The sequence below is a fragment of the Papio anubis genome, chromosome 1 (genome assembly GCF_008728515.1).
Source record: "Papio anubis isolate 15944 chromosome 1, Panubis1.0, whole genome shotgun sequence".
NCBI lineage: Eukaryota > Metazoa > Chordata > Mammalia > Primates > Cercopithecidae > Papio > Papio anubis.
The window spans coordinates 176,054,536-176,082,154 of NC_044976.1; the positions used below are offsets into that span (position 1 = coordinate 176,054,536).

General features: G+C 35.1%; 1 protein-coding gene across 6 annotated transcripts in view; it reads right to left on the bottom strand.

The window, feature by feature from the left end:
- HMCN1 (hemicentin 1) overlaps nucleotides 1-27,619 on the bottom strand; it is a 499,395-nt gene that overhangs the window by 271,472 nt on the left and 200,304 nt on the right. For all 6 annotated transcript variants that reach the window (XR_004179456.1, XM_031657606.1, XM_031657603.1 and 3 more), the window contains 2 exons: nucleotides 5,985-6,156; nucleotides 3,597-3,703 (listed from right to left, as the gene is read on the bottom strand). Coding sequence is in view for 5 of the 6 variants with exons in the window: in XM_031657606.1 (XP_031513466.1) it covers nucleotides 3,597-3,703; nucleotides 5,985-6,156 (279 nt within the window). In the remaining variant the exon portion in view is untranslated. The remainder of the gene's footprint in view (nucleotides 1-3,596; nucleotides 3,704-5,984; nucleotides 6,157-27,619) is intronic.

Genomic DNA, 27,619 nt, shown 5'->3' on the forward strand with positions numbered 1-27,619 from the left:
CTAATACTCTATATTAGTTGCTGAATGGAAAAAACATATTGCTTCTCAGAAATAAGATCCATGATCTGTAGTTTTCCTACAAATGGAAATTTAGGAGCATAAAACAATCTTCTCTTCTGTTTTTAATAAAACTTTATGTTTTTCCAGTTACTTCTTTTTAACATGCTTTACCTGCATCAGAGGAAACCTAAAACATTTGAGTGTTTATGTGAATTATACAAATGAGTTGACTCATTATCTCTGCTTAGTGAAAGTGCCCTAAGATGAAACAGTAAAGTACTTACCAGAAAAATCACAAAAGAAAAGAAACTGCCACTCTCTTATCATTTTAAATCATTAAACATATTAGTGTTCCATGCTAGCACCTCCACTATAGGCTAACTAAACCAGTTCTTCTGCCTGCTTCCCTGGATATCCTCAGAATAAATGTATTAATTTTCATTCATAAATATTTATGTAGTTCTTTCTCAGGCACTGTGGCATATACTAGTGGCAAAATCTGATCTATAGAAGAAGAGAGACAGAAAATATGTATAGAAATAAAAATGACAAGGGAGAAATTAATCCAAAAGGGAAGTGCAGAAAAATTTAATAGAAAGCCAGAGAGAAAAGAGCATTTTAAGGAAAAAAAAAAATCTGACAAAGTTTGATGAAAGTTTTGTCATTTGAGCTGAACTCTGTGGGATAGTTATGTCAGCATGGAAGAAAAGACATTATAAAGGGAAGGAAAAGCTTGGAAGAAAGTATGGAGTAAGAGAATGTGGTGGGGGGAGAGAGACAGTACAAAATTATATATGACAAGAATGTAAAAACAAGTGATAGAAGATAACTAGAAAGACTGGCTTAAGGCTCAATTGGGTGGTCCTTGAATACCATGGTAACATTGAGTAATAGATCGTTCTCCATATTTGGGATAAAAACTGTATGTGAAACATTCAAAAAGCCACTATTAATTTTAGTGATAGAGCAGATCTTTTCCAGATAGTCAAGCGCATGGGAGATAGCACCAGGGATACACTATCTAATCTCAGACATTTCTCATCTTGAGAAAGTGCACATGTAAAACATTTATCATTCATCAGACATCCAAAAGGGAAATCCAAAGTCAACAGATTTTATGTCATCAGATTCAGTTCAATTTCCTTTGCATCAACCTGATACATTCTTTTGGTATTTCATATAGAAGCAAAATAAGTTTATTATTTTTAAGTTTCATTATAATGCTTACTCTTTGTTTTCTTATTGTAAGCACTAATCCTACACTAGAAATGCTGTAAATCAGAGCTGGAGGCTTTTTTGGTGAGGGCTAGATAAAAATTTAAGATAAAATGATAATAGATACTGTGTCTTTTTATTGTTCCCTTAATTATAGGAGACTGAGCTTAGAGACTTGTCTAAACAGAGTTCTCGTCACCTCCTCACCTGATCAAAGCCTCTGCTCACTCATAGAACTAATCCTCATTACTTCTCTGTTCTAATTATCAATTAAAATGTGCTTCATGTCCATTAAGTAAGTAGCACAGAACATGGCCAAGAGCATCAGTAAATGTTTATTGAATGGATGACTGAATGAATACTTGTGTGAGGCACAAGGTAAAATAACAGACATGCAATATCCCTCCTCTAGGCAAGAGTTTTACTAGAGGAAATACCACTGGTAGCAATCCAAATCACCTGGAAATAGGTACAAGTACTGCACAATAAATTGCTACTAACATGGAAGAATGGCATCACGTGCACGTATTTCACAATCAATAATGGATTACTTAAGGTCAATATTCAGAAAGCAAGAAAAAATTATTCCAGTGGACTTGCTAGCTCAAGATACTGCTGGCTAAGTCATGCTTAAATTAAAGTATTTGAGGGATGAAGAGACTCGACACTTGTAATTCCTTCCTACTGTGGTCACAAAAAGTCAGACTCAATGCTAGTGATATTTTTGGCAAGTTAGTCAAAATAACCATTACATAAAATTTGGCCACATTTATTTAAAACATTGTAGCAGCAAAACAATTTGTCAATCTAATACACTCAATAAATACTAGGCACTATGTGCAAGGAACTGGGTGGAAAAAAAAAACAGGCAGGTAGGGTCGTTTCTGGCCCATTCATTAAGAAATTACCAGATTTTCTTTCACATGCCTTTTCACCTATACCCTTATATTATCCACCTTGAAATAATCTATACAAGAGTTTCTATTTTTCCTGCAGGGCTTAGAGTTCTAAGAATAAAAAACTAGTATCTTACAATTTGAATCGATTTACAAGGTAAACATTCATTCTTTAAACTGGGGACATTAATAGAGATATTCTTTTAAAAAAAAAACTGGCATGAAAAATGGCTCCTTGAATTTCTACAGTATATCAGCTACACATACTTTCACAGCAGCTCTATAATTTGAATTATGATACCATTAATTTCATTTTTTTTATGTAAAAAAAGACAATGAAAGAGTAAACAATGTACAGGATATCTTCAGAAAGATTCTACAGCAAGTTGTTTGACAGCTGGAAAGAATGCTAATAGCAAGAGGGGAGATAATGCAGGAATGGGAAGAGGCCCTCAAAGGGTGTGTTTTAAGCCTTTTCCCACAGTGGACACCTGGAGTGTGTTCCCTTCAGGTGCTAATAGCTGCTCCTGAGGGGTGTTAATTCCTCAGCAGAACAACCTTTTCCTGTTCTAGGAAAAAAACCTCTTAAGACACAGAAATGCAGATACTAGATTGGGAAGTACACTGAAAAGCCTGAGAAATACGGGCAAGTCACTCAGGGCATCTGCCACAGTGTGAAAAGCCTGAGAAATATGGGCAAGTCACTCAGGGCATCTGCCACAGTGGGACACACACAGAATCTGCGGCAGAACTAGATCTCTGATTTATGGTATCTTGAATTTTGAGTGTATACTTTTTCCTCCATACTGCCAAAATACAATGCTTTCTTAAAGGAAATATATACCACTTAAGATAAGTTTAGGATACAAATACCACATTGTGCTAAAGAAAAAAAATGAATAGAAATCCACCAAATAAAAAAAGCCAACACAGCACTTGAATGCTTGCTTTGAAACAGAAACGATACTATTTCAGCTGTATCATATTAATTTAATCCTCAGACCAATTCTGTAAAGTAAAGGACTGTGACTACCATCCCCACATGACAGAGAAGGAAAGCCATGCACAGAGAAGTTCTGTTCCCCAGGCAGTGCAGCTGCGAAGGCGTGGTGTTAAGATTCAAACCCAGGCAGTTTCACAACACAGCCTATGGCTCTAACCGTTATTCTCTGTTGGCTCCATCTCTGATTATTTTGTAAGCATGAAGTAGATAGTAAAATAAATCTACAGATTTGATGATAGGAAAACTATCTGAGAATTGTAAGTGTATCGTGTGGCAATGATGATGTTCATGGTCCTCAAACTGAAAACTACCAAATTCATGTGATCAAGACACCTCCTACAAACACCTATGTACATTGCTTTTTATTACAAGCACTCTCCACGATAGCAAGAGTTTATGTTTTAAAAAACCACTGTGTATACTTCACGAAACATGCCAACTTCAAAATAAAATAATAAACAAACTTTGTGAAATAACAGTACCTTCACTGTCCACATTCCAGCCTCTGGCTCTTTCACATTCACTACTTTGGCAGAGTTATGGATATTTAATAGCTCATTCAGGCCAAATCCCTTTTTGATCAGCTTCCCTGAAAGACAGAACATAAAGGTAACAAGCACAATCCTTCTCTCAGCTATGTATATTAGCTAATTTAACACTACACAAAACTAAGAGCATGATCAAATTTCAAATAACACTGGCACATGTTTTACTAAAGTGTGCTGCAAACTAACCCAAAGAGCCTTTATTTTCTATACTGTGGCTAAAACACATTCAATTTCCAGTATCTATGACCTGATTGACACTTATACCCGTAACTCAAAACATTATTTTATTTATTTCTAAAATATACTTAATTTTAGGGTGTCCAGGCATTAGAAACTGAAATAACAGATTACTATTTGTTATGCTGATTTGATCATCCAATGAGAATAACAATTAGCAGACTGTAATCATATTTCCGAAGCCAGCCTAAATAGTAACTAGTACGGTTACCAAAAAAGTTACACAGAGTCACTAGAGATATTTAGATTAAATAGATGGCAAACACAGCAAACCAGAATAAATGTCATTCTGGAGAGCAATCAAAGTATTACTAACATGAGAGACCTGGGCATCTTTACACAAAGTGTAAAACCTTAACCGGTTTCCCATGAAGCACAGGAGAAGGCTTTTATCTGTCATAGGAATAATTAAAGGAGGCAGTGTAATGAAGTAGCATGATACCATCGCCTACTGACCTGACATTTATCTAAAGTGTCCAATAGTTGGAACTTAGAAGAGAGGAAAAGCAAATTTGGAATTAAGCCACAGTTCAGTTTTTCACCTCATTCTTGACTTTCCCATGGACTACTTCTCTAGTTATATAAAGAAATAAGTTAGGCCAGGTGTGGTGGCTCATGCCTGTAATCCCAACACTCTGGGAGGCTGAGGTGGGCAGATCACAAGGTAAGGAGTTCGAAAACAGCCTGACCAACATGGTGAAACTCCGTCTCTACTAAAAATACAAAAATTAGCCAGGTGTGGTGGTGTGCACCTGTAATCCCAGCTACTCAGGAGGCTGAGGCAGGAGAATCACTTGAACCCAGGAGGTGGAGGTTGCAATGAGCTGAGGTCATGCTACTGCACTCCAGCCTGGGCAACAGAGCAAGACGCCATGTCAAAAAAGAAAAAAGAAAGAAAAAGAAGAAAAAGAAGAAAGAAAGAAAGAAAGAAAGAAAAAAAAAAGAAAAGAAAAGAAAAAAAAAGAAAAGAAAAGAAAGAAGGGAGGGAGGGAGGGAGGGAGGGAGGAAAGAAGGAAAGAAAGAAGTTATAAGCATCCTATGTTTGAATCAAAAGTTTTACAATCATTGTATGCCCAACGACTTTTTAAAGTAGTAGAAAAATAATGCAATGGGTACAGGTACTCTGAGTCTCCAGGTAGTAGAAAACACAACTCTTTCCTCGGTAACATGGATGTTATTGGAGTAGAATGCTACTTCAACAGGAAAATCCATTTATAAGGTGAAACTTGTAGAAGTCTTGAGAAAGATATTGTATTTGTCTTGTAAATTTTAATGTGTTTGTGGCCTCTGAGAACAATTTCATAGGTTGTTTTCTTTTGGAAATTAGTTATTTTCTTCTAAGACAAAGTAAGAAAACCAGTTATCCTCTTCCCTATTTATAAATACAGAGAAAAAATACACAACTAAAGCCATGGTGGAAAAATAACTATTTTGCAAATATTAGGTAAAAAATATTTCTAAATGAAAATGTTAAGAAAAGATTAAAGATTTCTGTCTTTACTAGATTGCTATTCGATGTAAATCTTATTGTAGTTATCAACTAGTAATTGTACCAAACAAATCATATGGTTATAAAATATACTTAAGTAAAGAGGCAAAGTGAATTAAAAGTTCCCTTTACCAAGAATATAAATTTGGTTTTTAACAAATATCTTCTGTAAAATTAAAATTTATCAAGAAAATAATAGAGTGGAAAATTAGTTATTTTAAGAGTTATTCGGTGTGAGTCATTTAAAAATAATGCAAAATACTGAATTTGACAGAATAAGTTACTGTAAAATATCTCCTCATATAAACTTTCAGGTTTTATTTAAATATTTTTATTTTGTATCATTTAAATATAATTAATTTACTAAATGTGATCTGCTTAAATATGAGAAGTTTTACCTTTTTGGATCTCATGTTAATTCAACAATAGCTAGCACTTTCAAAATGTTACATTTTTTAAACACCTTCCTTAGCCACTTCTGAATTTATTGAATTTATTCATGAAGTTGGCATTAACTTGACAAAAACAAGTGTGTGAAAAGTATTTTACCCTCTATGTATTTTGTATTTTATTATGTGATGGTTGATATATCTCACCTAAAGGATTGCGAACTTCAATCACTGGAGAAGGTCCACTCAAAGACACAGTGACCTCTTTTAGGCTGGGATCAAAAGGAATTCTCCAAGTATTTACAGCCTGTTCCAAATGATCTGTGGATAAGAGGTGAACTTTGGAGGCCTGTACTGCTTCTTCTACCCATTTTAATACCTATAAGAGAAAAAGAGAAGTGTAAGTGTTATCAGAAAACATTCGCAGTTTTATATCATTGCTGTTTCAGGTACTTTGGGTAATCAAATGACTCCGGCACATCCTGGACTAGTGTGAAATTTATTTCAGTCATTACTGAAGATAGGACTCTTTCTAATTCTGGTTAGTGTAGATTCAAAACAAAATGCTGGTTTAACCCATGTTCAAATTTCAAGTTTTCTATCTTGAATAATACATTCGAAATGAGACTACAGTGTACAAAATCAGTGAGGGGAGACATGCAGAGATATTACTGACAGTTTGCTATGTCTCAAGAGATAAGAACCTATTTAAAAACACAGTAGTGCTAACATGTGCAATCCCTTCTTCTATTCTTTCTTTCCAGATTTTATTTCTTCCAGATGCAATTTGTAAAAGAAACCCACTTAGCAAATTATCAAATCCAATTTAAGTAAATTGGGCATATTAATTATTGTATTATACTGTAATTATATATAGTGTATTATAATATATTACAGCATACTAATTATAGAAAAATAATTGCAATGTCACTAAAATAGTCATTTTTATAATAAAGTGAATAAGTAACAATATAATGGGAAAAGCACTGCATTAAAGAGAATAGAAAAATATTTCAGGTTAGGATTTCATACCAAGTAGTGTATTCTTGAAAAATAGTCTTTAAAAATCATTAAGAAATTGGGTTATAAAAAGGTGTTAATGCCTCATTGTGAACAAGAAACACTTTGAATCCATAGAAAGTTTCTGTACTAACAAAGACAATTTCCCTTTAGACAAATACTGCATGTCTGTACAGGTACTCCTTGGATGATCTTACAATTTTAAGTCACAATAACCTTTGATCACCTCATCTTTCTCTGGTTTACGTATCCCTTAAGACTGCATATCACTATGAAAATTTTCTTTTGTAATGAGGCATAAGACACTGAACAGAGCTGGATAGTAAGCTAAAGTCAAGCTATTAATGATTAAACAAAAACATTTTTTGAAATTTCAGTGTAGGTGGTCACATATCAAGTAACCAAGCAATAAATACTGTGCAACATTTTTATTTTCTGTGAAAAGTATTCTTTTATTGTTTTTCCTTTTCTTTCCCTCTAAGGATAAGGGAAGCATCTAAGACTTATTATCACATAACTATATGAAGCAATCACATTCATCATAAAATAAATGTTTATTGTTCAAGATACTTTTCCAGGTACTAAGTATTGATGACCACATTTTTAGTCATTAGGACTCAGATTTCCCGAATGTTTTGCATTTCTTATATTTTTCATAAAAATTCCTGTCCTTGCTCCAGTATCAAAAACCGTGTCTCCTATTTCTTTGTGTATCCAAAACAAAGTATTGTGCTGTATATATGATAAAGGTGTGTATATACTAATGTCAGTGAAATTGGTCATAATGGTAATAATACTTATGTTCTTATTAAATAAAAGAAATTCATAATACAAGAAATGCTATTGAAAAAATGTACGTAAAATGCCCTCACAGTACTTCCACACAGTAATGCCACATCACAGTGTTTTCACAGTCCACATACTTATATAATCTTAGCTTTCTCCTTCCCCAGCTAAATTCCCTTCCCTTCCCCTAGTTGTTTTGGCCATTGCTGAAGTGTTTCAGCAATGACTTCACAGGCAAAGTAAAGTAATCTGACTATGAAAGACAGAAAAGTTTTCTGTAAATAACGAAAGAGGCAAATTCAAACCAGACAGAAGAGAGAATCTGAGCAAGAACACTGAGACAGAGACAGAAGTACTCCAAATATGTTGGGAACATGAGTGACTACATCTGGCTGCAGTGAAGTGCTCAGATAAAAAAGAAGATGAGGCTGGAAGTCTGTGTCAGGACCAGACAATGGATGGTCATTTTAAGTCAGGCTATAACATTTGGATTTCATCCTAGAGATCCCATGAAAATGACTAAAGGGCTTCAAGCAGAGGAGTGACACACTGAAATGATATTTTAAAGAGAAAAATCTGTAGTGTCATCACGGATGAATTGAGCAAAACAACAAAATTTAATACAACTAATTACCCCATAAATCATATGACGTATTTCCCCAAAATTTAACCTTACAAAGAACATGGAATTTTACATATGAAATAAAACATATTTGTTTAACGAAGCAGATGCCATTTTTGAAAAATGGGTTCTTAATGATCTATCATGCTTGAAGAGAAGGGTATGGATCACTCTGCTTATCAAATCCATCCATATGACTAGAGACCAGACTGACTGTAACTAACATTGACCATACATAGAACACATATTTTAGTAATCAGAGTGTTGACATTTTTATGTCAACATGAAACAAGGCTGTAAGGGTCTGCCTAACTAAAAAAAAAAAAAAGAAAGAAAAGAAAAGAAAAAAAGAAAGGATTGTTGTTGGTCCTCAGAAAGCATTTGATAAATTTAACTGATAATAATTTTGAGGATAATGTCTGATATAGAGACTGAAGAGGGCAAAGAAGAGAAATTAAACAAATGGACAGAATATCTGTTTTAAGGACAAGACACATAATCTGGTCATAAATGATTCTCAATAGAAAAGAAAAAAAAAATAGAAAACAAGTACCACTAGGAATTGTGAGATGTTTCAAGTTTAATAATGAAATGAAATGGCATTAATAAAGATGGAAGTCATTTTTTACATACATCCTTCATTAAATTTATAGTCTATGCCTGGGTGGCTCCACAAATATATCTTTCCTTCAAACCCAATGCAGAGAGGTTATGATATATTGCTGGAAAGCTATCTTGTTGCCTGTTTGTTAGTTACACATGAAGGTCCCCAAGTCTTGAGTATTCACAGGAAAATGGAAGCCTTCCTAATTTGGCTGCATGTTTGTGAAGCAAGTGTGTTCAAATGGTACAGAATATAAGCAGGCTTTGGTTTACTCTTAATAATGCTTCCAATTCATCAGCATTTATGTGGCTTTCACAAAGGGATTACCATGTATCATAATATTACTTGTTGGGAAAGACAGTGCAGACTTCTGTCAAGAGTCTCAAATCACTTTTTTTAATCCACTTATAAGAAAAATCAAATTGAAAACAGATGCAACTTGTTTTATTAGAAAATATAGATACTACCAATATGTGAATAAAAGTAGATCACTGCAAGCTACAGAATGTACCATAAGTGAGGTTTCTGGCTTCTTAGAGTGCCAGACACAAGAAAATTAAAAATCTCTAATTGTCTAACTATGAGAAATGTTCTCATGAGATTAGAAATCATCCTCTATTATAAAGAAAAAAGAATAAAACTAGAATAATGTGAGACCCTAAAAATTATGCATTTTTATCAACACAAAAGCTTTTTTAAATCCCTAGATAACTGTTTATACAGTACATTAAAAGTTTTAATGTAAAAATGGTTCTCTGACAATTTGTAACAGTTTATATCTACAAAGGACCTCCGAGACCATCTAATCCACCTCCTTAATTTGATAGATGAAAAAACTGATATTTCAGAGTTCTTGTTCCTTTAAAACATCTAACAAATTGGATTCTGGCTCAACAGTTGTATTTTTACGTAAGTCCCTTGTGTACTCTCATAGTTTAAAGATTTTGCGGTCCATGCTACAACCAATACTTAAAAATAGTCCATATATCTACTCAACTCTAAAATAAGATACAATTACAGTTTTAAAGCACAAAACCAGCATACATTATTATGAATGTTAAGACAGTAGGAATAGAAGTGAAGTCAATTTTTGTATACATATTCATGAACCGAACTTGAAGAATAGCTTTGTTTGGAAGAGCATTTCTTATGTTATGCATTACATCGGAATGAATTTCCCCAGGACATCCTTTGTCTTCCTGGCAAGAAAGGGGAAGTATGGTGAGGTGTTCAATACAGTTCTCAATTATGCCTTTATTTGTATTTTGTGGTTGCTGTTGTTACTTTTTATCCATCTTTCCTTCTAAATTGTAAGTTCTATGAGGGCAGAGACCATAGCTGATTTGTTTGCTACTATAGTTCCTGAACCTAATATAGTACATGAAATATAGCAGATTCCTTATTAAATATGTGTGGGAGGGAGAGATAAAAGAAGAAAGAAAAGGAAAAGAGAGAGAGAAAATGGAAGGGAGGGAAGAATTTTAAATCAGGTCTTTACCTGGAGTTAAATGTGTGCTAAAAGACAGTATTTTGGCCCTGTGTGCATTTGTGACAGTCCTTTCTCAGCACTGAATTTTCTGCATTGAAGCCGAATAGAGTTAAAACCTGTACGCATGGTTTTAAATGTGAACATCACATTGTATTGAATTTTTATTTTATTTAGTTGTTTAGCTTAGGATTTTTAAATGCTGAAAATGTCACATAATTAAGCCAGTTTTTAAGAAATGCAAAAATTCAGGCCGGGCGCGGTGGCTCAAGCCTGTAATCCCAGCACTTTGGGAGGCCGAGATGGGCGGATCACAAGGTCAGGAGATCGATACCATCCTGGCTAACACGGTGAAACCCCGTCTCTACTAAAAATACAAAAAACTAGCCGGGCGAGGTGGCAGGCGCCTGTAGTCCCAGCTACTCGGGAGGCTGAGGCAGGAGAATGGCGTGAACCCGGGAGGCGGAGCTTGCAGTGAGCTGAGATCCGGCCACTGTACTCCAGCCTGGGCGGCAGAGCAAGACTCCGTCTCAAAAAAAAAAAAAAGAAAAAAAAAAAAGAAATGCAAAAATTCATGCATTTTTCTCAGTCACACTTGATAGAGATTTTTCCAGCTCAGTGATGGTAGAAAGTTGATTAGGTGTAAATGCATCCACCTGACAAGTGAAGCCTGATCTAGAAAAAAAATTGTGTAAAATTAACACTAACACCAGTAAGCACACAGCAGTGCTTATTAGATGTTGGATACTTCTAAAAGTCTTACAATGATCTTCACAACCGCCATTTGCAGAGGTACATAGCTACAATTATTTCCATTTTACAGATGAATAAAAACGAGTGAAACATGCCAAAGTTCATACGACACACAACTAATAAGAAGGCAGCACTTGCCTGTTGGTCCCATAATCTTGTCTTTCACTTTCTATTTTCTGAGTTAGCATTAGGAAAAAAAATTGACAGTTTTCAAGAGTGAATCTGAAATAATAGCTAGTGAAAAACAAAAATTCAATGCAGGTGTTTTTAAAATGAAATAGCATGCCACACATAATGAATAGATTAGCTGTATATTTTTATCACCATTTTGGCAGCAAATTGTTAAGAGTTACACTATATAAAAATATTAAAGCCTTTAAATCTATATTGTATTTGATATGAAAAAGATTTGCTACATTTCCAAGACAATCGTTTTGTAGTAAACCCTACATTATAGCAATGGCAGGCTTTACAAACCTCTGACCTGGCTAAGAGAGATGCCCATCTGGATAACCAGGAGAGTCCATCTCTCTGGGTTCAAATTCATTCCTATCCTGCAGTATAGCATGGAACCCATGCTTCCAATTTTGCTTAGAAATCACTAAGCATTTATTGAGCATCCAGGTGGGAATATGAAGGAGGAACTCAGAGATTTGAATCTGACGTTCATTTGAAAGATTCAGGTCACTGATCTAATGGAATTTAAAGCCATGAATCCCCTTGCAGCCCCTGTCCACCAGAACGTAGACAAAAGAAGATATACATCATCCTGTGAAAATAAACTTAAACATCCACATATAATGGCTCAGAAAAGAGCCTGGGAGCATGTTTCCCCTTGTTCTGATGCTGGCAAATTTCAGATGATGATTTACTCTTTGTACATGTGCCTATAGACGGCAAATGTATCACTTGTGCCAACATAAGTGTTCTAGGCCTCCAAGCAATTAGATTTCTCATGGTAGATGAATGAGCTGGCATTCAGATTTTTATACAGCACTCCTCTAAGTTTAGTTAGTTCAAGTCTATTCCTGAGGATGGATCCACTCAGAGGCTGACAAATCCAGTGTCATGGTTGGTAGATTTAGCAAATCCACCAAGAAATATCACCACTTGAGACTTTTTGAGAGGGTCTTCCCCTGATAATATCCATTTATATTACTCTTTGGGTGTTGTGTGCCTATTTAATTTGGAAAAGTCTATAGTGAGTTTTAACAATAGTAAGTGCTCATAAATAAGTGTGGCTGGTGATGTGTTGTATAGCCATAAATGCTTATGCAAAATAAGAAATAATTTACAGGCAGGAGAATGGCGCAAACCCGGGAGGCGGAGCTTGCAGTGAGCTGAGATCCGGCCACTGCACTCCAGCCTGGGCGACAGAGTAAGACTCCGTCTCAAAAAAAAAAAAAAAAAAAAAGAAATAATTTACAGGATTTTTTAAAAAAGACTTTCTGCTGGAACTAAAATTTTACTCAGTTTATACAGAGAATATGGGTTGGAGGAGCTTAGAAATTGGAATGGCATTAGAAAACCTGGGCTCAGTGGGGACTCTAGAGGGGATTAGTGAAAAGAGTAACTCTCAATTTCAACTCAGTGAGCACCCAAAACTTGTGTAAAACGTCCACACCTTCTACATGATGAAAGTTTTATAATACACAACAGCTGAAAAAATAAAAGCACACTTTAGACATTTCTGAACAGTGAAATCATTCCTGTTAGTTTTATTTTAAAGTGTCAAGGTATATTTCATTAATTTATCTTCATAAAATTATTGTGTCAGAATTTCAATGTGTTACAAATGAGAGAGGAAATTCAGCTTGCCAGAAAAATGTTTTATTTAAAATAATACAAATATAGAAAATTAACTTTTATCATTCATGTCTCTCACTGAATCTTTTTTTGTTTGCTTGGGTTTTTTGCTTGCTTGTTTCACATGTTTTTTTTCTTTAATCAACTAAATACCTGTCTATTTTAGAATGGCCAAATCTCAGTGAGTTCAGTTGTTCCATTGAAACTTGCTAGTTTTAAAAGGAAAAAAAAGCTATAAAAACACACATATATACATTCATATGCATACATACATACACGTAGATATATATATATGTACATACATATATGCCAGTTATGGTCTTATCGCTGGCTACCCGGAAAGCAGGAAAAACTTCAAACTATACTTAGGCTATGAGTAACAAAAACAACTCCTAGTTAGGGAGGCACATAAGCATTATTGATATTACAGGCTCCTAGCTCTGACTTTTTCTCCTCATTCATACCCTTTATTTATTTACCTATCCATATATGCATACACACTCACTCATTTAATAAGGTATGCAGGTATAGTAGTTACATAAAACACTATTGCACATATGTTTGAAATGACTAATCTGGATTCCATGAATGGCTTCAGGGTCATCTATGAAATCCCCAAAATCGTTTGCAAAATTATATAGAGATATATATATGGACATAGTACATGGGAGGAAGGGTCATAGTTTGGCCAGATTTTCAAAGGGAGATGGGAGGGACAGTTTAGAAAACAACTTTACAGAGGTATCTCCTCTTCCATAGAAGTCTTTTACATTACTAAAACAAAAACAAATTTATAAAAAAAGTATCTGAATATCTTTTTTAAAATAGATAAGTTAGAGCATGAAATAATTCACACTGCAAAGGATTCCTCAATTCATAAGTGGATATAGGCTCCTTCCAAGTGTTTTTATAGTTATTAAATAAAAAATTAAAAGAAGAAACTATGAACTAAAGTATTACAGAGTACTAAATAATTTTTAATGTTTAGTTACTAAGGAAAGTAGATCCTTGTATGTTCTAATCTGCTCTTCCCACCACCAACATATACTGGAAGGACATAAAAATACAAAATTGTCTGGTTTATACTTGACATGTAGAAATTCTATTAGTTCCTTCTAGCATATATAAAGGTTAGAAAAATCCTTCCCAAAAGACCTCAAAATATAGACCTCATTTCAAAGAACAATTTAGTAGGGTCTAGGATCTGGTTTTTAGGTTTAGGCACTTAATTTCAACTGGGATTAGGTCTATTTTGAGGAGAACTTATTCTTTCATACAGATACATATGTATTGAACCCAAAGGCTTTTAATGTCAGTAAAGAAGAATCACTGACTACCCCATTGGCATCTGGAGACAAAGTGATGCTGGAAACTAAAGCATAACTGGATGGTTGCTTTGATGGCTACCATTTAAACAGCACTTATATGCTAAGCTCCATGCTAAGAATGTTACAAATTTTACCTCATTCATTTTTTTCTATATTCTATAAATACTAATATTTACTTTTTCAGTAAATTACAGATTTTTAGTAAGTATAAAACTCAAAAAAGGCACAGGACTCTAAATCCTATTCTCTTAACCATTGTTACATTATAACATGGGGTGAATTTCTTTGTACCTCCATTACCCTTCATTTCTACCTTTGAAAGAAACTTCGACTCCAAATGGCCCAGAAAAAGAAAGAAAAAAGAAGGAAATAAGGAAGGGAAGAAGAAAGAGAGAGAGAGTTGGAGAGAGAAGGAAAGAAATACATTATAGATTTTGTGCTGCTAAAGGCCTAGGTCATAATCATTTAAAGGTGATTCAACATATTTTGAGTATAATTTTGACTACACAATTAACAAATTATGTCCTGGCCTAAGATGCAACCCCCATTTAGAATATAAATCCATTATCCTGTCATGTGCTTATTGGGTTTAGAAATAATACAGATGAAGTGATTTAGATGCATTAAACATTTAATAGAATTTTCTTGATTAAATCAATTTCCCAATAGAAGTGCTGGTTGAGGCTCCCTCACTTTCAGACAGAAGTTGGACGGGAACTACCAACATTTATCTTCATGACTTAATTGTTCTTAAGCTTTCCTGTTGGTTTGCACTCATTTGGATTGACATACTCTTTAGATACTTTAAGGTATTCAATCAAGTTTTAGGCAAGTTTCATCAGTTTCTGGGCCTTTCGGCCAATAAAAGGAACCTTTTGTATATCTCTACTCTGATTATGTCTTGATCCTAAAGTGAAGTTCTCAAGATCTCATCATATTCTCCGTATTTCCAAATAGTCTCCTAATACACTAATAATCTCTTCAAAAACAAGGCGCTTTAGGAAGTATACATTCAAATGTCATATAATAGAGCATATAATAGTGCATTGGATATGCAGATAAATTGGAGGATTTCAAAGGTCCAATCATTTCAGACGTTCCATGAGGCATAAATGCTAGTGGCAATATTTCCTTCAGGCAGTCAAAAAGATGAGCCATCTATGTGGACTAAAATTATTGGGAAATACTTTATAGAGATGGTAAAAATGCAACATTATATGGTTTTTAAAATCTGGCACCACGCACAAAAATCTCACTAACACTAACTCTTTCCAGATCCCCTGTAATCTTTATAAAGGACTTTTCGATTTATATAACAACCTGGATTTTACTGGTAACGTTAGCAATAATATAGGTGAATATTCAGCAGTTGCCAGACATCTTTAATAAATTACGGCAAAACTTTATTAGCTCTCACAACTAAATCATCACTCCAGAGATGGTAGTTGGAAACAACTGTACAAATCTTAGAAATCCTATAGGAAAAGAAAAAAGTAAAGCAAGAATCCAAATTTTGGAAATAAATGAAAGCAATGGATTAAATCAGAGAAAGTCAGACTCATCAGCATACCAAATGGTAATCTAGATGCCTGAGAAAGGGAGAGTTTGAAAGTAAAGAAGAAACAGAGGCAGGAGGACATTTTCAGCACGTTGAGGAAGAGAGGAGGGAAAAAAGGAAAAGAAAAAAGCATCCAACCCATAGGCTTGTTAGGATCTTTGAAATAAATATTGTTTCTATTTATTTTAAATCTAATCATCACAATACATATACTAACAACTCAAGAATGAGACAGATGTATGGCCTGTAAAAGGGTTTCATATTAAGTCAATGAACATTTAAGTATGGTTTCACCAAATAGTGGGTTCTGTACTAGATACACAAAGGTGACAAAGTATGTTGCCTGCCTATAGTAACTTACAGTGCCAAATTAGAACACTCATTCATTTGGCATTTGCCAACAGAAACTAGGATAACATCTCCTCTCTGTTTTACCACTGCTAAACGGTGTTTCTGAACAGAACTGTTCTGTATCTCCAACTGGAGGGCAACAGAGAGAAGTCTCAGCAAAAGTTAATAGAACATAAATGTTCTCCAAAATGCCTTTTCTTCAGTGGCATATCTGGGTTGTGTGGGCCTCAAGCTTACACAACTGGGAAGTCCTTAGAAAATATGAAATTATGAAGAGTTTCCTCAAGTGAGAAAATAGTTCACATAAATTTCAAATTGTTAAAAGCCAACAAATACTGCAAATCTCACAAAATCTAGAAATTAGGAACAATTTTGTTAACATCTGACAAGAGTCTGTGGCATTTTTTTCGCTGGATTTTTGGCTATATAATCTTTGAATGTCTACTACTATGACAAAAAAAGTTGTAATATTTATATTCCCTACAGAAATAACAGAAAGATAATTTTTATTCTTTTCCAGGAAGCTTCAAAACTTTCAACTTCACATATAGCTATACTTGTGTTTGTAGTATTGATAGAAATTTGGGTCCAAAACAATAGCGAAGATCTCCCCAGTGTCACTGGACACTAAGGAACATGTACCAGAGGAGAAGTTGAAGTCGAAGAACATACTGGTCTTATCATAGCTTAAATATCTTACTTCTGCCAAATTCCCTCAATTTGTAACTCTGTGAACACATTTTTATTACCCTTTTTAGAGCCTTGGAAGGGGTCCACACAAAAGAAGGGCCCTGAAGCTTAAGTTTTGTTGCCTTCACTCAATCTGCATTCACTTCCATTCTTTGGATGACACATTGATTGCAACCCATTTACCACACCAATCAAATGGCGACCATCAATGTCTGATGTTTTTTTAGCTGTCTGAAGACCAGTCAACAGTGAGTTTCAATATCTTCTTCACTTTTCAGTAGCTGTAGATACAATAACATTCTTAGACTTAACTGTTGAGTAAATGAACAAGGGCCATTTAAAGTAACTGGCATTAGGTTCTACAAAATCTCTAAAATGAACTAAACTAGATATGTATACCTCTCCAGAGCAGGCTCTGTGGACCTTCTTGTCATCCGAATACTTGCTTCTGAGTTCCTTCCTGAGCTGAAATCTAGGATTTGTTGCTTGGATTCAGGATCTGCAAAAGCATTCTGTGGAATTAAGACTAGGGTTCATTGAAACCCTGATCATCACTAAGACTGCTATAAGCTAGGACCCATCTCCCTTGATGTATGTGGTACTTCTATTAAAATAGGTATCTTTCTGGTTAAAAAAACGTCTCCTTATAGTTTAATTGGTATTGTTACTTTTGCTGTTAGCAAATTTCCAAGCCTTCATTCTTTTTCAGACAATAGACAGGGTTCTGATCTCCTCACTCTGGAAGTAATGGAGTGAACAGTTCAACCTTAGTGAATTTATTGCCCCAGATTAACTGGGAGAAGAGTCACTCCCCACAGTGATTTTGTCTCTGTCTCTCATTAGGCCTAATTAACTTTTAGAATCCCAGCCCCATCCATGTTCTGTTCTCTGTATTACGCCCACAAGTGAAAGTGCCCTCTACAGGGGGAGGTCCACCACTTTCCAGCTTCAGTGCCTATGTCTGAGTGTTGTTGGGTAAATATGAAATAAGGTGTGAAACAGAAGATCCTTTCTATTTTGCAATTCAGTTTTGCCATTAATACTATTATAATCCCTATTGAAAAAATCTGCTTATTTCCTCCATTTTATAGGATCAACTGGAGGCGTGGGTGGGGTGGATAGGTAATTAGTTTCCTGTAATCTTTAACATGCATAACAAGGAAAAGTAAATGCAAACAGTCAGTCTAGAGGGGAGCAGATGAGTTAAGTATCAAGAGGGGGGACCTTATCTTTTAAAAGCTAGCTAATAATAGTAGAGAGAACATCTTTCAGGGATCAAGAGTAGCTAAACTATTTTAGGGGTTTATAGTCTAGTGGGGAAGACATGTAAATAAATAATAGAAAATGTATGTCAGGTATAAAGGCAGAGAAAATGGTCAAATCTGGTTTGTTTTTATCTGGAAAGGTGACCAGGCACACTTGAGATTGAAAGTTGAAGGATGAGCAGGATGCAAATGGATGAGGAGAGGGAGAACATGTGGGACAGAAGAAATAACATGTTCAAAGCCAATATAATTAGCCATATCACAAAAGATACTAAAGTGTGTCATGGCTGGTGTGTGTGTGTACAGTGGTAAGTGATGAGGGTAGGAAGAATTTGGAAGTATGTGGCAGTCCTCACATGCTGTGCTGGATGGCACATCTTACCCTGAAGATCTATGGAAGCCATTGAAGGAGTTCAGAAACAGGATGTTACATCAAGTTTGTATTTAAGAAGGATCCTATGGGACGAATGTGGTGGAGGGATTTGGAGGGAAAGGCTGTAAGCAGAATGATCAGTAATGTGGCAGCTAGAACAGGCAAAAAATAAATAAACGATTAATAATGTGGCAGTTAGAATAGGCAGTTAGAATAGAATAGAAAAAATAAAGAAAAGTAGTGGAAATGAAGAAGAGAAAATAGATTCCAAAGGTATCTTAGATTCAATGTTCCCTAGGTGACAATTTAAACCGAGATATGAAAAAGAAGAAAAAGTCTAGAATGACTCAGCTTCCTAGCTTGAGAAGCAAAAGGAATGATGATGCCATTTAACTATGGCCAGAATTACAAAAGGAAAGTTGGTTCATGAGGCATCACCTTAAAGAATCAATACTTTGCCAATTCAAAGGAAAATAGAAAATTAAAACACCATCAAGGTATATTTGAAATTTACTTCAAACAAAATGTTATAACTGGTTATGGATGATCATATTTTTAAAAAAACTATTGAGAAGAAAACTCTTAAGTTATAGTATACCCACAAATCAAATAGTAGGTACACTCATTCATTTTGGATTCCTTCACAATAGAGGTTTGCAAAACTATTCTGTTCATGACTGTTAGACCCATCCATATATTAGAACAATTAGGAGAATGCCAGTTCCTCTACTGATTGTTTAACACTGAGATTCAGCTTGACCAAAGTTTTGAGGCATCAATTCCAACGAACTTTGTTTCTCTGCTTAGCACAAATGAAACACATTATTTTATATTACCTTTTCTGTTTCAAATTTTGCTTTTAAATGTTTTATCATAATAGTAATAAATGCTATGTAAAAATGTAAAATAAAGAATCATAGAAAAAATAACACATTATTGTACTACCTGCAAATAATTGTCTTCTATATTTTGGTCTTTCTTTCCATATGTATATGGGTGTACATGTATGAGTTTTTGTGTGTTCTTACACACAGGCTTATTATACTATACATATAATGTTTACCCTTATTTCAATACATATTATTAATACTAGGTACTCACCCATCTAGTAGACATTTGGAAATGCAAAAGACATTAAAAAGAGTTCATGTCCTGAAGCATATTTTAGAATTATTAAATGAGACTAGCCAGGCGCGGTGGCTCACGGCTGTAACCCCAGCACTTGGGGAGGCTGAGGTGGGCAGATCATGAGGTCAGGAGCTCGAGACCATCCTGGCTAACATGGTTAAACCCTGTCTCTACTAAAAATACAAAAACAAATTAGCCAGGTGTGGTGGCGGGCACCTGTAGTCCCAGCTACTTGGGAGGCTGAGGCAGGAGAATGGCATGAATCCGGGAGGGGGAGCTTGCAGTGAACTGAGATTGCTCCACTGCACTCCAGCCTGGGTGACACAGCGAGACTCTGTCGCCAAAAAAAAAAATTGATTAAATGAGACTACAACAATATACTTGAGGTTGGAGTTAGGGAACATACCAAATGCAGCAATTTATAAGTTATGAACTAATCAGTGTCTTGCTTACCAAGGAAAAAGGCAAATCCTAACACTATATATTCTTTACCCAATGACAATGTAAGAAAGGTCTTACACATGCTCATTCAGTATGAGACTCTTAACATGCACCCCATCACTGCCTGGTTGTACTCAGCACTTGGAGTTTCCAGACCGCAAAAGAAATACTTGGAAATTCATCATGGTTCCATAAAACTATTGCACTGATCCCTTGGTGATTTTCTAAGGCCTTGTTTTGTAAATGAAACATTGTGACAGACAGAAGGGAATAGATCTTTCTTATTTCTGAGTCATAATTAATTATTATTGTAATTAGCCACACACTCTGTACAAACTTCTGGAATTAAATATACTGAAGTCAGCACCTTTAATTTTAGAATAATTAAGAAATACAGCTTTATGATTCAGTAAGAGACCAAATGTCTTGGCCTGAACATTCCTGAATAGGAAAGAATATTGCCAAGAAAAAATGACCACAGTATTGCTCTCAGCAATCACAGGATAAAGAAATGGAAGTATAGGATAATTATCTAATACTCAAAACCCACAAAATATCTTGGAACATACAAAAAATCAATAAGAACTATTAATTCATTAGGGATTTAATGCAAAGATTTTAAACCATGGCTTTTACTTGCAAGATATAGTTACAATAGATAGTTGCAGCATCAGTGAGGCTCAAATGCTTTCTAACTTTATTTCCCAGTAAACAATGCTAGTAGTAATTGTAAATATGTGTAAACAAAAAATAAATAATATTAATCTAAGAAAGTAACCAACAAATTGTTAAATCACCCCCAACTTCCAGGAATTAGCATAATTCTGTGACTCGGAAGTTAGGAGATTCAAATGGATAACTCTGGAGACTAAATAAAACGGTCAGTAGATTTCCACAAAGCCAAAAGTAATTGTAGTTAAATATCAACAGAAAGATATTGCCAGAAACTACCCAAACTACACAGTCAGGAAAAAAAAAAAAATGAGTAATGGTAATAGCTTCAGTAATTATTTTCATGTGAATCCTATAGCTCAATCGAAAGCACTTGTCTTCTATAACTGTGACCATACTTCTCAACGAAAATCCAAAAACCTTGTTGGAAGCTCTTCTAAACCTATACAAAATATTAAATAAAATAATCATACAATACACATCTACTAGAATGGCTAAAATGAAAAAGACAGAAAACACCAAATGTTGGTGCAGCAGTAGAACAGTCAGGATTCTTACAGACAAGTGAGGGGAATATAAATGGAAACAACTTTGGAAAAAGGTTACATGGCATCTGCTAAAGATGAACAATCATGCGCAGTGATCCATCTTTCCCACTTCTAGATACATATCCAAGAAAAATTAGTACATTTGTATAACAAATCAAATGTCCTAGAATGTTTGGAACAATGCTATTTGCATTAGATCAAAACTGGAAATTACCCATGTATATGTCAACAGTGGAAAGGAGAAATAGACTGTGGTATATTCACAAAATAGAATACTATACATCAATGAGAATGAACAATCTACAACCACATGCAATGATGTGCCTGAATCTCACAAACAGAATGTTGAACAAAAGAAGCAACTGAAGTGTACTGTATGATTTCATTTATACGAAGGACACAACTTGCCAAACTAATCTATTTATTTTATTTATTTTATTTTATTTTATTTATTTATTTTGAGATGGAGTCTCACTCTGCTGCCCAGGCTGGAGTGCAGTGGTGCGATCTTGGCTCACGGCAAGCTCTGCCTCACGGGTTCACGCCATTCTCCTGCTTTAGCCTCCAGAGTAGCTGGGACTACAGGCACCCGCCACCACGTCCGGCTGATTTTTTGTAATCTATGTTTTTTGATGCCAGTATAATGATAAACCATGTGACCAGAAAACAGTATGAAGGACAATTTTGTGGAGTCCTGGTAATGTACTGTTTCTCAGTCTGAGTGCTAGCTACCCAGGATACATTGAGTTTGTGAAAATGTATTAAGCTGTATGCTTACGTGTACTTTTCTGTATGTATATAATACTTCAATGAAAATTTTAAAATAAAAGAAAATAACAATAATTCATAAAAGCACTTTTCTAAACAAGCATGTTTCTTATATTTGTCAAGTTTAATTTAATTAAAAGTTTCACTAATTGAATCAAAGAAGCTCAAGTACATATCTGATGCTGTAGTGTATTCTAAGGGAGTAAGATGGAAAAAAAAGGTTTTCATGGTAGCAAAATTTACAATGATGCTGGGCAATATATCAGACACTCAGAAAACCATTAGGAAACAATAAATAATTGTTAATATTAATTGCTAATATAAATATGTTAATACAGTACACACTGATTTTCCAACTCTTAACATGTCATAAATTCTAAAATGCACCATTATTTTCTGTGCCAGTTAGAAAGGAAAAACACTTCCAATCAACCTATATAATATGCCACTGATTGTAAAATAAATTTCATTTAGGAGCCATTGAATTGTTTCACTGTTTAAAAAATGTTGCTTAGTATGGATGAGAAAATGTGTCATAACACATTTTCTGCAGAAATAGTTAAGTACTGCAGACTTACTAGGAAGTCAGACTAGGAAAGTATACACATGGCAGGTAGATGCTTGTAGGACTTATATATTAAGAGGGACAAAAGATGGCCCTTGAAAGATGGAAAGGAAAGAAGTTAAAAGCTAAAAAGTGAGGTTATTTCAGGTTAAAGAAGCAGAAGTGCCGAGGTAGCAAAGTACCCAACACTGTGTAGGGGCGGACAAAAGATAGCCTAATTAGAGTGGGGAATGGAGTATTAGGAAATACCTGGAGATACATTTGGATGGCAAGGCCAGGCCAGATTATAGAAGGGCTGGAATTCCAACAAAAACTATTTGGACACCATTCAACTGGCAGTAGAGTGGTTTTTAAAACAGGGGCAGGGCGTGATGAAAGTGATATTTGAGGAAGCTTATCTTACTGGATTGGGTAGGGAAAAGTAGCAGTCAAGAAAGAATAAATTATTGCAGTAACCCAGGTGTGAAGTGATGAAGACTTGGGCAAGAGAGCTGACATTAGAGTGCATTAAATAAAATTTTCCATAATATATCTTTATGATACATTCATATATAAAACTAAATTTGATGTGGTGAACACAATTGTCTAAAAAATAAAAAACTACATGCTTTTTCTTTTTTGTTAAACATTTAAGATGAGAAAATTTGAATATATATTTTTATCTCTGAATACATTTTGTGCAAGTAAAAGATGAATTAAAAAGACTTATAATGAGAAACAAGCATCCCCAACCTTTTCAAAGGAGATGCATTGTAGCTTTATCTTCAAGTTTCTTAAAACCTAAGTTTCTTAAACACCTAATCAAGGAATCTCTTAGGTATTCAACTACTTAACTACATATGTTGGATGTTTACTTCATTTAAATTAGACATGACTATTAGTCATTCCAGCATACACACAATTGGGCTTTTCTTTTCTGCTGTTCCTCTGTTTCTCTGTTTCCACCCACTGCCCCCATCTCTTTTTCTTTTTCTTCCAGTAGAACATGCAGTATAAAGGCTGTAAGTGTTTGAAGCTCTGAGCCCTGCATGTTCTATTGGAAGAAAACTGTAACCAGAGCAGAAAAAAAGAGAGACAGATGGTACAAAATCTATGTACTCTTCTTCATCACTGAGTTATGTAAATGATCCTTATCTGTCTTTAGACAGACTCTCAGGGAAACAATAAGCATTTAGACACTTTTTCTAATTTAAAAAAGCAGATTACCAGTTGGTGAATCCTTATAGAATGACTACAAAATTGTAAAGAGACTACTTTTAAATCATATTTGGTATCATATGCATACCATAGAATCATTCCTTTGAGCCATAATACTATGAAAAGCATAGTATTACTGGCATAGCAAAAAAGACAACTGGAATCAATTTTTCCTTGGAAGTTTTATGGATTGCTGGTAGATGACTGGCCGCTATGCCTCCTTTATTCAGGATAGATAACTAAATGAGATAATGTGTCTGGCACTGGGAAATCAAATTATCTACTTCTCCAAAATCTTCTGATTCACCTAGTTGTAGACATACAGTGATGTTTATAAATCTCAGTAACAGAGCAATAAGCAGTAAGCCTATACCTTAAGAAATCTAATTTAGAGGACTGAATACAGAAATATACTCCCTTACTATAGTGACATGTAGTGCAATCATACTAGTGGTTTAGAGAAAAGGAAAAAAAAAACTTCAGGAAATTTGTCACTAAAGTAATTTTTAACACAGGTAATAAGGAAATACTTAATATTTACATATGTAACATGATAATTTCAGAAAATAATGGGATCATATTATTCAGTTCTCTGCTTCAACTATAATTCTCAATGGATATAAATGTTGCCTAATGATTTTTCTTTTTTGCTTGTTAATTAGTATTATCTTTTTTTATTATTAGTACACTTTAAGTTCTAGGGTACATGTGCACAATGTGCAGGTTTGTTATATATGTATACATGTGCCATGTTGGTGTGCTGTACCCATTAACTCATCATTTCCATTAGGTATATCTCCTAATGCTATCCCTCCCCGCTCCCCCCTCCCCACAATAGGCCCCGGTGTGTGATGTTCCCCTTCCTGTGTCCAAGTGACCTCATTGTTCAATTCCCACCTATTAGTGAGAACATGCAGTGTTTGGTTTTCCGTTCTTGCGATAGTTTGTTGAGAATGATGGTTTTCAGCTGCATCCATGTCCCTACAAAGGACACAAATTCATCCTTTTTTATGGCTGCATAGTATTCCATGGTGTATATGTGCCACATTTTCTTAATCCAGTCTGTCACTGATGGACATTTGGGTTGATTCCAAGTCTTTGCTATTGTGAATACCGCTGCAATAAACATACATGTGCATGTGTCTTTATAGCAGCATGATTTATAATCCTTTGGGTATATCCCCAGTAATGGGATGACTGAGTAAAATGGTATTTCTACTTCTAGATCTTTGAGGAATCGCCACACTGTTTTCCACAATGGTTGAACTAGTTTACAGTCCCACCAATAGTGTAAAAGTGTTCCTATTTCTCCACATCCTCTCTGGCACCTGTTGTTTGCTAATTTTTTTAATGATTGCCATTCTAACTGGTGTGACATGGTATCTCATTGTGGTTTTGATTTGCATTTCTCTGATGGCCATTGATGATGAGCATTTCTTCATGTGTCTGTTGGCTGTATGAATGTCTTCTTTTGAGAAGTGTCTGTTCACATCCTTTGCCCACTTTTTGATGGGGTTGTTTGTTTTTTTCTTGTAAATTTGTTTGAGTTTTATAGGTTCTGGATAGTAGCCCTTTGTCACATGAGTAGATTGCAAAAATTTTCTCCCATTCTGTAGGTTGCCTGTTCACTCTGATGGTAGTTTGTTTTGCTGCGCAGAAGCTCTTTAGTTTAATTAGATCCCACTTGTCAATTTTGGCTTTTGTTGCCATTGCTTTTCGTGTTTTAGAAATGAAGTCCTTGCCCATGCCTGTATCCTGAATGGTGTTACCTAGGTTTTCTTCTAGGGTTTTTATGGTTTGAGGTCTAACATTTAAGTCTCTAATCCATCTTGAATTAATTTTCATATAAGGAGTAAGGAAAGGATGCAGTTTCAGCTTTCTACTTATGGCTAGCCAATTTTCCCAGCACCATTTATTAAATAGGGAATCCTTTTCCATTTCCTGTTTTTGTCAGGTTTGTCAAAGATCAGATGGTGGTAGATGTGTGGTATTATTTCTGAGGACTCTGTTCTGTTCCATTGGTCTATATCTCTGTTTTGGTGCCAGTACCATGCTGTTTTGGTTACTGTAGCCTTGTAGTATAGTTTGAAGTCAGGTAGCATGATGTCTCCAGCTTTGTTCTTTTGGCTTAGGATTGTCTTGGCAATGCGGGGTCTTTTTTGGTTCCATATGAACTTTAAAGCAGTTTCTTCCAATTCTGTGAAGAAAGTCATTGGTAGCTTAATGGGGATGGCATTGAATCTATAAATTACCTTGGGCAGTATGGCCATTTTCACAATATTGATTCTTCCTATCCATGAGCATGGTATGTTCTTCCATTTGTTTGTGTCCTCTTTTATTTCACTGAGCAATGCTTTGTAGTTCTCCTTGAAGAGGTCCTTTACATCCCTTGTAAGTGGGATTCCTAGGTATTTTATTCTCTTTGAAGCTATTGTGAATGGGAGTTCATTCATGATTTGGCTCTTTGTTTGTCTGTTACTGGTGTATACGAATGCTTTTGATTTTTGCACATTAATTTTGTATCCTGAGACTTTGCTAAAGTTGCTTATCAGCTTAAGGAGATTTTGGGCTGAGACGATGGGGTTTTCTAAATACACAATCATGTCATCTGCAAAGAGGGACAATTTGACTTCTTCTTTTCCTAACTGAATACCCCTTATTTCTTTCTCTTGCCTGATTGCCCTAGCCAGAACTTCCAACACTATGTTGAATAGGAGTGGTGAGAGAGGGCATCCCTGTCTTGTGCCAGTTTTCAAAGGGAACGCTTCCAGTTTTTGCCCATTCAGTATGATATTGGCTGTGGGTTTGTCATAAAAAGCTCTTATTATTTTGAGATACATTCCATCAATACCGAATTTATTGAGAGTTTTTAGCATGAAGGGCTGTTGAATTTTGTCAAAGGCCATTTCTGCATCTATTGAGATAATCATGTGGTTTTTGTCTTTGGTTCTGTTTATATGCTGGATTACATTTATTGATTTGCGTATGTTGAACCAGCCTTGCATCCCAGAGATGAAGCCCACTTGATCATGGTGGATAAGCTTTTTGATGTGCTGCTGGATCTGGTTTGCCAGTATTTTATTGAGGATTTTTGCATCAATGTTCATCAGGGATATTGGTCTAAAATTCTCTTTTTTTGTTGTGTCTCTGCCAGGCTTTGGTATCAGGATGCTGTTGGCCTCATAAAATGAGTTAGGGAGGATTCCCTCTTTTTCTATTGATTAGAATAGTTTCAGAAGGAATGGTACCAGCTCCTCCTTGTACCTCTGGTAGAATTCAACTGTGAATCCGTCTGGTCCTGGACTTTTTTTGGTTGGTAGGCTATTAATTATTGCCTCAATTTCAGAGCCTGCTATTGGTCTATTCGGGGGTTCAACTTCTTCCTGATTTAGTAAGTGTCCAGAAAACTATCCATTTCTTCTAGGTTTTCTAGTTTATTTGTGTAGAGGTGTTTATAGTATTCTCTGATGGCAGTCTGTATTTCTTTGGGGTCGGTGGTGATATCCCTTTTATCATTTTTTATTGCATCTATTTGATTCTTCTCTCTTTTCTTCTTTATTAGTCTTGCTAGCAGTCTACCAATTTTGTTGATCTTTTCAAAAAACCAGCTCCTGGATTCATTGATCTTTTGGAGGGTTTTTGTGTCTCTATCTCCTTCAGTTCTGCTCTGATCTTAGTTATTTCTTGCCTTCTGCTAGCCTTTGAATGTGTTTGCTCTTGCTTCTCTAGTTCTTTTAATTGTGATGTTAGGGTGTCAATTATAGATCTTTCCTGCTTTCTCTTGTGGGCATTTAGTACTTTAAATTTCCCTCTACACACTGCTTTAAATGTGTCCCAGAGATTCTGGTATGTTGTGTCTTTGTTCTCATTGGTTTCAAAGA